The sequence below is a fragment of the Otolemur garnettii genome, unplaced genomic scaffold (assembly GCF_000181295.1).
Source record: "Otolemur garnettii isolate 467f Iridium unplaced genomic scaffold, OtoGar3 scaffold00008, whole genome shotgun sequence".
NCBI lineage: Eukaryota > Metazoa > Chordata > Mammalia > Primates > Galagidae > Otolemur > Otolemur garnettii.
This window is the reverse complement of record NW_003852403.1, coordinates 12,958,440-12,971,378: the sequence shown is the minus strand read 5'-3', so window position 1 is coordinate 12,971,378 and position 12,939 is coordinate 12,958,440. Positions and strand designations below refer to the sequence as shown.

The 12,939-nt window shown below is 37.5% G+C and overlaps 1 protein-coding gene across 2 annotated transcripts in view; it reads right to left on the bottom strand.

The window, feature by feature from the left end:
* Positions 1–12,939, bottom strand: part of MICU1 (mitochondrial calcium uptake 1) — a 251,894-nt gene that overhangs the window by 178,037 nt on the left and 60,918 nt on the right. For both annotated transcript variants that reach the window (XM_023509529.1, XM_023509528.1), the window contains exons 3-4: positions 12,300–12,468; positions 2,429–2,591 (exon numbers count right to left, since the gene is read on the bottom strand). In XM_023509529.1, the coding sequence (XP_023365297.1) occupies positions 2,429–2,591; positions 12,300–12,468 (332 nt within the window). The remainder of the gene's footprint in view (positions 1–2,428; positions 2,592–12,299; positions 12,469–12,939) is intronic.

The following is a 12,939-nucleotide window of genomic DNA, read 5'->3' as shown; positions in this document are numbered from 1 at the left end:
GGCTGGGTTTGAACCTGCCACCCTCGGTATATGGGGCCGGCGCCTTACTCACTGAGCCACAGGCACCTCCCAAAAATTTTTTTCTTTTTTTGAGACAGAGTTTCAAGCTGTCGCCCTGGGTAGAATGTGGTGGAGTCACAGCTGACAGTAACCTCAAACTCTTGGGCTTAAGCAATTCTCTTGCCTCAGCCTCCCAAGTAGCTGATACTACAGGTGCCCACCACGAAGCCTGGCTATTTTTTTGTTGCAGTTGTCACTGTTGTTTTAGCAGGCCTGGGCCAGGTTCGAACCCAACAGCCCTAGTGCATGTGGCCAGGGCTCTACCCACTGAGCTACAGGCACCACCCAGTCTTTTAAATTTTATTAGATTTGTTTTATAGCCTAACATAAGGTCTTTCCTAAAGAATGCTAGATGTACACTTGAGAAGAATTTGTGTTCTGCTACTCTTGGACGGAGTGTTCTGTGTGTCTGGTAGGTCCATTTGGTGTACAGCTTAAAGTCCTTTCTATTGATCTCCTATCTAAATGTTCTACCCATTTTTGAAACTGGGGTGTAACAGTCTCCAACTATTACCTGTAGAACTCTCTATTTCTCTCTTCCGTTCTGTGAATGTTTCCTTCATACATTTTGTGGTCTATCATTTACTGTGTTTATATTCAGAATAGTTAAATCTTATTGATGATATAACCCTCTTATCAATATATAATGTCCTTCTTTGTGCTTTATAACCATTTTTTAATTTAAAGTCTATTTTGTCCAATATTAGAATAGTCACCTGGCTCTCTTTTGGTAACTACTGCACCCTTTCACTTTCTTTTTTTGTTGTTGTTTTTGTTTTGTTTTTGAGACAGAGCCTTACTTTGTCACCCTCAGTAGAATGCCCAGGTGTCATAGCTCACAGCAACCTCAAACTCTTGGGCTCAAGCAATTCTCTTGCCTTTTCCTCTCAAGGAGTAGCTGGGACTACAGGTGCCTGCCACAATGCCTGGCCATTTTTTTTTTCTTTCTTTTTTTTTTTTTAGAGAGAGGGTCTCGCTCTTGCTTGCTCAGGCTGGTCTCTAACCTATGAGTTCAGGCAATCTACCTGCCTCGGCCTCCTAGAGTGCTAGGATTACAGGTATGAGCCACTGCACCCACCTTCTCACTTTCAATTTATTTGTGTCTTGGGATCTAAAGTGAGGCTCTTATAGACAGCATATAGTTAGATCATATTTTGCCTCTGGCAATTTTTCTTTTTTAATCGGTGAATTAAATTCATTTAAAGTCATCACTAATAAGAAAGACTTGCTTGTGACATTTTGTTATTTCTTTTCTATATATCTTGTATCTTTTTGCCCCTTTATTCGTCTAATCTTGCCTTTTATGTGTTTGGTTTTTTCTAGTATATCAATTTTATTCACTTCTCAACTCCTATATATTTTGAAGTTACAGTTGACCCTTAAACAATACAGGTTTGAACTGTAGACATTCACTTATATATGAATTTTTTCCAACCAAAACCAAATACAGTGTTTATTGGATGCAAAACCTGCCTATATCAAGGGCCGATTTTTCCTGTGTGCAGACCAAGAGCAGAACTTGAGTATAAGCAGATTTGGGTATATACTTCGGAGTCCTGGACTAATCCCCTGCTTATACCAAGGGATACTGCATTTTCTCCGTGGTAATCCTGGGGATTACAATTAGCATGCTAAACTGATGATAATTTACTTGGAATTGATACATTAGCTTTAATAGCATACAAAAACCTTGTTCCTATCCAGCTCCAATTTGTATACATTTTTGGGGTACCTCTGATATTTATAATTATTGTTTTATAAATTTGTCTTTAAGAAACAAATAGAGATGTTACAAACAAAAAATAAAACAATACTTTTATGTTTACCTATGAAATTACCTTTACTGAAATTTAATATTTTTTATTTCTTTGTATGACTTTGAGTTACTATCCAGTATTCTTTGCTTGTCTACCTTTTATTCAAACTTAGACATAGTCTCTAGAAAGCATCCTTAAATTTCTACATTGAGCTAAGTGCCTCTTCTTTATATTACCATAGGACTTCTGCATAATACTCTTGCACCAATCACCACCTTCCTGAAATTACCTGCACTGTCTTTACCCTCAGTAATTTGATACCAGTTGTGTATAGAATGCATTGTCTTCAGGAACATTCTCATTACTGTAAATCTCAGCCAGAGGGGCACAATGTCCTGAACCCCTTAACTTGGTTGAGGGCAGCCACATTAAACTGTAGGCTCCTCTTCTGTATTCCTAAAGCCTAGAACAACAATGCCTGACATTTAATAATTTCATACTGAACATAGTTAGTACATGGGCCTATAAGAGTTGGGTAATACATACAAAGACACAAAATAGTCAATAACAAAATAAATATCACAATCTTACTTTTCACTTTAGCAACTTACGCTCTGGTTGTTTTTCATTGGGTGTTATGGATCGTACAAAATCTTCTGGAGTCATAAACACTTCTGTTTCACCAGGCTCATTGATTACTTTCAAGGTGGCAAAATATCGGAAGATTTTGTCTGGTGTGGAGTAGGCTCGAATCCTATTCTCATATTCCATCACCTGAAGTTTGAAATTTAGAAAGTGTTACTATATTAAGCAGTACTCCTATGCTAATACAGTCTCATTGTCATTGCTCATCAATTCCCATATATTTCCCAGATTATTTGCAGGGAAATGTTATTTGATTTTTCTCTATAATTTGATTTTTTTATATTACAAAGAAACTTGAATTTCAAAAAGTTTTTAGTGCCTTTCTTACAAAATAGCATTTATATTGTAGTTAAGGCAATATTTACAAAACTTCTGAGTGGAACATCTTTAGGAAGAATTTTCTGTTTTCCTGAGTTACTGGAGACTAGTAAAATTGAAAAATGTTATAAGAGATTTAGGGTGGCACCTGTGGCTCAAAGGAGTACGGTGCCGGCCCCATATGCCAGAGGTAGCGGGTTCAAACCCAGCCCCGGCCAAAAACTGAAAATAAATAAATAATGTTATAAGAGATTTCAAAAGATCTCAGTAATAGAGTACAATGCCCTATAGGTTCTTAAATATTACATGTTTAAAAAGGGGGTGATTTGATAGCTCTTACTGCTATGCAATTTCCTGACTCCTACACAAAACAGACTTCAGACTCCCTAAGTTTGAAAAACTAGTAGCAGGGCTTCAAAGACAAAGTACACTAAACAATGGCATAGAAAAATAAAATTACATATTATGCAAGCTCAATTATTTACAGGTCTGAAGCAATAGGCTTTTACTTTTGACTACAAAACTGAACAAACTGCCAGAGATCCTTTACACATGGCATATTAAGAAGGGAGAAGAGCTGGGAGGCACAAAAGCAAATGTTTGAATAGCAACAAAATTAAGTACGGCATTAACATGAAAGCTCATACAAACCCTCGTTCTACACAAGAAGCATACAAAATATTACATCAGTCACATAATATTATAGCGAAAAATTTTCTCTCATACCTTAATTTTATATGTTGAGATAGCCAACAAAAATTAGTATCTTATAAATAACTGGCTAGAAAATGTGTTAAGGCACTAAAATCTAAAAACCCATCAGTTCAATGGCCATAAAGCTATCACTAACATCCAAAAAACATTATTAATGTTTTAGATTTGTCACATTGACACAGCAATTACTATAACTGTCAGTCCTGGCTGGATGTCACTTTGAGGTCATGGGCAGCAGCTGTTCAGCATTGGTCTTAATTCCACTAGCACATGCACTTTTAGCAACTGAGAAAAGACTGTTAATTTCTAACTACACATGACGGGAATCTTGTCAATGCTAACTTGCATTAAAATCTGAAGAGATTTCAGAATAGACTCTATCAGAAGATCGAGCATGTGACAACACACTAAAGAGCTTCTCAACCTCTTCACGGCCTTAAAACCCAGCCTCAAGGCTTAAATCAAAGGCATTTCATATTATACTACAATAGTCTGCTGGGAAATAATGGTGACAGAAAAAAATACCTTTCTTTATGCCATCTATATTCCTGTTCTTTTTCTGAATAACGACAAAAAAGAAGGAAAAAAATTTTTGGAATGAAACCGTAACTACTATCAAAGAGGAGTCTATGAACTAAAAAGTTAAGCCAATCAGATGCAAGGTAAAGGCAGAAAGGTAACAACTTAAAAGACAAAAATTTTAAGTGAAAATCAGACTCTTTGATTATCATAGAGTCAGTAAATTATGTATTGAATATTATTAAAATAATCACAATTTGGCCCACTGTTTGTGATACTTTGCCTTATTATTAATATATATCCAATGGTTTTATATGGCTATAAAGGTTTATTTTGAAATAAGAGATCAAAGAGAGTGACTTAATGTACCCTCCACATTGGTGGAATTTAGTATAGATATGCTGTATAGTATTTATTTTACTTTTTTTTTTGACTTACATCATATTCTGAAGGTCATTCCATGTCAACTGACATGATATGGCCTTCTTTTAACTGGCTGTGTTAAAAAGAACCCTAACAAACTATCATACAAAGAGTCAGAATATAGCATGCAAAATAGCAAAGGCTTGGAAGTAGGAACATATAGAAAACTGTTGAAGGATTTTGGGATATCTAGCCTAGAGAAGAGACTTACTAAGGGCATTATGATAGTTTATTCAATCATTTACAAAATTTTCTGGACCATCATTATGTTAAGACACCAGTCTTCAATAAAACTGCCAGACTTCATTAAATCAAAATTCAGGTATTATTTTTCCTAAATGAACTGCACCAAAGAATAGTCAAATAGTACTTAGAACCTAATAGACAAGGGATAGTGTCTCTTTATGAAAATATTCCAATTAATGAAAAGATTTGATAAAATTAGAATATCACCCTTTTTGTAACCCCAATGAATTAACACATCTAGGTAATGAACATTATTAATAGCTGCTAGTATCACAAAAAGAAAAGCAAGTAGACATTAGGTGCCTCATGACAAGAGAACATAATACCACCTCTCATCTTGCCACAGGGATCAAACCTGAGTGAAGTGAGCCTCACAATCCAGCTGCCAATATTCAGGTAATTATAGAGTATAGAGGACCATTCTGAACTGCACTGAGAATAAGCATCAGCAAAGTCCAGACCCTAGGAAACTTTATAGGTTGAATAGCCTGGGTTCTGTCATCTGCAGATTAAGAAACTTAAAAGACATATCAAAACAAAATCGGCAACATTAAACTATGTATAGGAATGCGCACTTGAGTGATAAAACTATAAAGAACAAAAGGAAATGGTTACTACAGAAGTTATTTTAGTGGTTTCCTATATCTATGTTTATTTTATAATAAAACAATTATTTTTTAAAAATTCATATTCTATATAATGCTAAATAGCAGAACTAGACTCATGGGACCACATAAAAGTTACAGACAAGATTTTAGCCTAATAAGGAAGAACTAATAGTAAGAATATTCCAAAATGAAGAAGAGAGTTCCTGAGCACAGAAGGTATGCAAGTGGAACATGAATAAGCACACAAAGATCATCGTTATGATTATCTTACCTAAGAAAGAGGAGCTATGAGGGTCACCCATATTTAACAAATGCTGTCATCTTTTAGTTTATCATTATTTACCTCTACCTCACAAAACAAAAAAGCAGATGAACCAATAAAAAGTAAGTCCATGCTCTGAAGTTGACTTTTAGGAAGAAAAGTACTTTTTTCCTTTGAGACAGGGTCTCACTCTGTCACCATGCTGGAAGTACCATGGCACAATCATAGCTCACTACATCCCCAAACTCCTGGGCTCGCAAGCCTCCTTCCTCAGCCTCCCCAGTAGCTAAGACTATAGGTACACACCACCAGTCAATTTTCCAAATTTTTTCTTTTCTTTTTTTTTTTTTAAGACAAGAGTCTTACTTTGTTGCCCCCTGTAGAGTACTGTTGCATCACAGCTCATAGCACTCAAACTCTTGGGCTTAAGAGGATCCCTTGCCTCAGCCTCCCGAATAGCTGGGACTACAGGCGCCTGCTACAAAGCCTAGCTATTTTTAGAGACGGGGTCTCTCTCTTGCTCAGGCCGGTCTCAAACCCATGAGCTCAGGCAATCCACCTGCCTCAGCCTCCCAGAGTGCTAGGATTACAGGCATGAGCCATAGTGCCCGGCCTTAAATTTTTTCATACAGAAGGAGTCTGGCTCTGTTGCCCAGGTTGGTCTCAAACTCCAGGTCTCAAGCAATCCTACCACTTCAGCCTCTCGCTGAGATTATAGGCATTCCCACCAGGCCTGCCCCCAAAAGCACATTTTTGTAACTACACAAAAAAAATTAGGAAGAAAAAAGTGAACTTTTCTTGATTGTGATCTAACAACTTTAAGTGGCATGGACCAATAATGAATGATATCCCTCCTCCATTTTTAATAGTAGAAGCAAGGAGGAAAGAATATAAAAAGGATAAGTCTACCCAATTTGGTACTATTTACTATGATGAGTTACCCTGCTTAACTCAGATGGTGCTTTGAAACTCTACTCCTTCTCCTTTGACTTAGCTACTGATCTGTAGGTCCAGGAGTTAACAAAAGCCTGTATGTTTTAATTGTTTGATTCAGTTGGTTTAGACACGTGGGGACGATGGGGGAAGAATAAGCTCTTTCTACAGTTAAAAAGAGTTCTATTTTCTCCTGGTTCTGATACCAAGTCTGTGGCTTAATACTGGTATAATGTCCAAGGAAGACCAAGGATATAATGTCTTGAACCCATTATGAACGTAAGTGACAGTGATCCCTTTGGGATCTAATGTCAGAAATAATGCATAGGCATGGAATGCAGACTGGGGCCAGACCTGGAACAAGCAGCAGGCATAAAGTTTTGTAAATATGTTATGTGGCTGGCGCATTTTCTCTCAAGAGGTGACTTATACACTAATCTGTCACTCAACAGTCTCATTGGGCATAAAGTAAATTCATTTTTGGTAGTAAAATTAATAACAAACAATAAAAGTTCCTGTACTAGCATTCTTAAGTGTCACTCAAAATAAGTCCCAACATTATAAATTTTTTCATTTACAGTAACTCCTTGATAGAAAAGCATTATCTATGAAATTTCCTCCTCCTACATATTTTTCCCATGTAGAAAAATCCCTGTGGCTTTGATTCTTGGCCTTATTTTAAAAACAAGCACATTAGTTAGAGTAGGTTAAAATGCTATTATAGATATGCCTCAAAATACAATTGTTCAAATAAAATGAAAATGTATTTCTCGCTAAAGTAAGATCTACAGTGCATGTTCCCATTTGGCAGGAAATCACACAATCCCTTTGGGTACTCAAGGCAGCCAACATGTGGTTTCCAAGTTCTAGTCATCAACATTCCTTCTCAGGAAAGAGAAAGAGCATTGAAAAACCTTATAAACCAGGCCTAACAGTGGCTCAAATCACTCCCATTCAATGGAAAACTAACAATTTCCACCACAATGGAAAAAGGTAAAAATCAAGCCTCAGGATCACATTTTGAAATCCTGAGATTACTAACATGGCATGACACTAATTGACCTAAGTATACTATGAGCAATCTTGTAACCAAAAAATGTTATGTTAGAAGAATGCAATAGAAGGAGCAAGGGTTTTGGAGTTAGAGGTGAGGAGAGGGGAGCAGAGGAGAGGAAAACAATTAGAAATTCTGGAAATTTAGAATATTATCATTGAAATTTAAGAAACAGTTTAAATGGCATAAATTGTAGAATACATACAGAGAGAGAATGAATGAGAAAATAATAATTCAAAAATTAATCCTTAAGGTAGCATAGAGCTTCTGAGAAAAAAAAATCTGAAAGAGCAGTTAAAATATATTCAGGATAGGCTGTGAGGATTCAACACACACTTAACAGGGATTCCAAAAGAAGAAACTCAAGGGAATGGCAGCAAAGCAACACTAAAGCAAAATGTGAGAATTCCCCAGAACTGAAGAAGTTTCAGAAGAGACAATACAACAAAATAAAATAAAAATTTAAAAAGAGAATCAAAACTAGGCTGGGCGCAGTGACTCACTCCTGTAATCCTAGCACTCTGGGAGGCCAAGGTGGGTGGGTTGCCTGAGCTCACAGGTTCAAGACCAGCCTGAGCCAAAAGCAAGACCCCATCTCAAAAAATAGCCGGGCATTATGGTGGGTGCCTGTAGTCCCAGCTACTCGGGAGGCTGAAGCAAGAGAATCTCTTGAGCCCAAGAGTTTGAAGTTGCTGTGAGCTATGACGCCACAGCACTTTGTCACTCCAAAAGGTGACAAAGTGAGATTCTGCCCCCCCCCAAAAAAAAGAGAGAGAGAGAGAGAGAACCACAACCAATGAAAAACAAAGTAAGAAAAGCATGGGTAGGTGTTAATAATAATACCATGCCATGAACTAATATAACTGCCTCAACTCTTTGTACCCGAGGATTTTCATAAATTTAAAATAAAATGAAACACACAAAATAACCAGGCCATGCACAAGAATGACAAATAGCAAATTCAGGATACTGGTTCACCTCTGAAGAGGATAGGAGAGAACAGGATTGGGGAGGAGTATATAATCAATGTAATTTTTATATTCATTTCTTTTATTAAAAAAAAATCTGAAGTAAATATAGCAAAATATTAAAACTTAATAAAATTGAGTGTTATATACATGAATGTTCATTATATTATTATCTATTTTCTCAGAATATTTGAAGTATTATATAAAAATCAAGTGCACATAAAAGAAAAAAAGCAAACTATTTAATGAAAAGTGAGGATGTACAATTGACAATTCATGGAATCAACCTAAATGCCCATTAACGCATGAATGGATTAACAAACTGTGGTATATGTATACCATGGAGTACTATTCAGCCATAAGAAAAGATGGAGACGGCTCAGTGCCTGTAGTTCAGTGGTTAGGGTGCCAGCCACACACACCGCGGCTGGCGGGTTCAAACCCAGCCTGGGCCTGCTAAACAGCAATGACAACTACAACAAGAACAAGAACAACAACAACAACAAAAAATTGCCGGGCACCTGTAGTCCCAGCTACTTGGGAGTCTGAGGCAAGAGAATCACTTAAGCCCAAGAGTTCGAGGTTGCTGTGAGCTGTGACACTACAGCACTCTACCAAGGGTGACACAGTGAGACTTTTGTCTCAAAAAAAAAAAGAAAAGATGGAGACTTTACATGTTTTATGTTCACTTGGACGGAGTTAAAACTATTTCAAGAATGGAAAAAAAAATCCAATGTACTCAATACTAATATGAAACCAATATATAAACAACTATATACCCACATAAAGGATAAAACACAAACACTGCCTAGCAAGAGGGAGGAGAGAGAAGTGAGAGGGGAAGGAGGGAAGGAAGGTGACTGGTGGGATCTTGCCTAATGTGCACCATGTAAGGGTGTTCAACATAGCCCCTGAGTGAAGGGCTCAACTACAACTAGAACTTTACCATAGAGATGAAAACAATGTAAAAATTTATACTCTTATCTTAATCTGAAATTTTAAAAAAAAAGTGAGGATATGGAGGGACCACTGGGCCCTAGCAGAAAAGAAAGAAAATGAATGGAAAAGTAGCAAGAGAAAAATACACGATCAAAAATGTGGTTTAAAGAGGACTTGATGTGGTACCACCATTTCTTCTGCCTTCAGTCTCTGTACCTCTCACTGAGCTTCCAACAGTGCTGTGCTGGGACAGAGCATCCAGAAGTTAACAACCTCTGGGGTCTGTAGGAGTGGCTATTAGGAGGGCCCAGGGAAGAATGTTCTATTTTCAGTAGAAAATAAGTGGTGGTTACCAATTATGACAACTTCATACTTTGGATCTGGATCTGCTGCCCATTTTTTTTATAGTAAGATACCAACTGCTTAAGAAATAATACCATAAAATAGATATGAAGAGTATTTTAAGAGATGCAGCCTCGAGACACCAGGGGAGCCAAGTGCACCTTCCAGCTTCTGGAGCCAGAGGAGGCCCAGCATGTCCAGCCCCCAGCTGCCAACCCCCTGCCTGTTGTGACCATGCTATTCTGCCTGCTAAAAGACCAGGCCAAGCAATGAACACAAGGAGCTACAGGAGAAGAGGAGGTGTGAGGCTATCGCTGCAGCCTTCTGTCCTGCGTGACAGAAGCTTTGGTGGATCACCTCAATGTGGGAATGGCCCAGGCCTACATGAACTAGAGAAAGGTAGGCCATGAGGTGAAGACCCTACAAGTTCAGGCTGCCCAGTTTGCCAAGTAGAAAGGCCAGTGGATTAGGATGGTGGAGAACTTCAACCAGGCACTCAGGGAGATCGGCGATGTGGAGAACTGGGCTCGGAGCATGGAGCTGGACATATGCACCATTGCCACCACACTGGAATACATCTACAAAGGGCAGCCGCAATCTGCCTTCTCCTAGTACCTATGCCCCCCATCCCTCCTACCTCACCCACAGGGCAGGAGGGAGAACTAACCGGCCATGAATAAAACATGGCCTCTGTTAAAAAAAAAAAAAAAAGAGATACAGCCTCTTTGAAAAATAGATCCAACTCCTGAACTCCTATAGGATACTAGATATGTCTTTAATAAACTTATAACACAGCCAGGAGCAATGGCTCATGCCTATAATCCTAGCACTCTGGAAGGCCAAGGCAGGATTCTTTGAGCTCAGAAGTCAGAGATCAAATTGAACAAGAGCGAGACTCTGCCTCTATTAAAAATAGAAAAAACTAGCCAGGGTTTGTGGCTGGCTCCTGTAGTCTCAGATACTGGGAAGGCTGAGGGAGGAGCATCACTTGAATCTAGGAGTTTGAGGTTGCTGCAAGATAGGCTGACACAACAGCATGCAAGCCTGGCAACTGAGTGAGACTTGTCAAATAAAATAATAACATAAAACATAAGACAACATGAAATAACATAACATAAAATAAACTTACGACATTAAAATGTGGGGTTTTTTAAATTATATAATAATCCTTAATCTATCCATATAAGCTTTGTAAAAAGAAAGAATAGACAAAGAATAACTGTAGAAACAGGAGAGAGAAGAGTAATGAAACAGATTCATAGGCAGACATGATTCTCCTTCAACAAAGAAAAGACAGCTCTTCCTCTGAGATGTCAGTGAAAGAAATAAGAATTATTTCAGACATAGATGAGTTTATACAGCTACAGAAGTTGGAAATTAGGTAAATCACACTGATAGCTTTATTTCTTTCTGTAAAGTAGGAGACATGGTCATCTGCTGAGCAGAAGGCAGGAATAGAAAATGGAAGTAGCTTCAAAAATAAATGTTGATTTGGCTCATTTTTAGCTCTACTTTATAAAGTGGAAAATATGACTTGTAAACGTAGCTTGCACAAGGTAAAGTTGAGCCTTCTTTGAATTCACTCAAGGCAAAAGAATACATAAATGTATCCTTATAGAAAAGCTAGGATATTTGATGATTAACTTAAGACACAAAATTTTGTTCAAATTCATCTCAAGAAATGAACTTCGGAGTAAGAAGACATATCTAACATCTTCTTCTAAACAAACCAGAATGAAGATCCAAATTTCCCAAAGAACTCTTCTTGAAACACACACAAGACACAAACAACACAAAATAAAATATCTTGTTGCATTATTAGCTATAGTTTAGCAATTTAAAGGAATTCCCTGAATTTTAACCTAAACATGCAAAATGTCTAAGAAATTCATCCTTTTAATGGTTCACCACTCATGTCTGTTCAATTCAAATGCCTAATATCAGAGGCATTACTATAGTAGAATTGAAAGTTTTCTGAGGTAAAGCTACGTAACAGCAGGTTGTGTTAATTACATAAATCTTGACAGTCATTTGAAGTTTGTGCTGTCCTCAGAGTTTCTTAGTTTTCTGGAAATTATATGTTTCCAAAGAGATTTTATTCTCCCTTTAGAACTTGATACCATAAACCAGAAATACCATTAAGACTCACATGATAACATACTAGGAAGATCCAGAAACCAAAATAACCTTAGGCAAGTGAATTGAAAGAAGAAAGAATAAGCTAACCATTGTCATGACTCTAGAACAATGGTTCTCAACCTTCCTAATGCCGCAGCCTTTTAATACAGTTCCTGTGGGTCACGACTCACAGGTTGAGAACTGCTGCTCTAGAAGAATCCTTTACCTACTCACTTTAACTTCACATTGCAAGAGTACTTTTGGCTTAGGGCATGACAAAAAATAACTTGGAAGTGAATGTGAACCATCTGAAATGTGTGATAAAAATTATTGAGCTTCATTATTCTACTGTGAAATTCAGTTTTGATTAACTTATAAGATTGTATATCATACTTTTCTGTCTCTGAATCCAGAACGTTTCTTCTTTTTCTCTTCTGGAGGTGGCTCAAGATCTGCAGTCTTTTTTTCATGGTTACAAACTTCCCCTTCATCTTTATTCTTCCCTTTATCACCAATTTCAGTCTTTAGATTATTTACAGATGGTGGAGATTCTGCATGGGCCCTGGATATGCAAAAAAGAAATCTGGATTAATCATGAAGGTTCACCTTACAGTACCAAATAAGCAAGGAGATCAGCTTAGCAGGAGCAACAGCAATGAAATTTGTCGAATTTTCTACATGAAGAAGTAGAACAACCCTATCTCTGGAAATGTAATCAAAAGAACTGACAGCAGGGTCTCAAAGACCAAATTTATTTTATAAATAAATAATGCACACATGTTCATCACAGCATTAATCACAATAGCTAACATGGAAGCAACTCCAATGTCCACTGGCAGATGAATGGATAAATAAAATGTAATATATACATATAATGGAATATGATTATGCCTTTAAGAAAAAGGAAATCCTATCACATGCTACGTGGTTGAACCTTGAGGACAGTAAGCTAAGTGAAAAAGCCAGTCATGGCTTGGCGCCTGTGGCTCAAGTGGCTAAGGCACCAGCCACATACACCTAAGGTGGCGGGTTC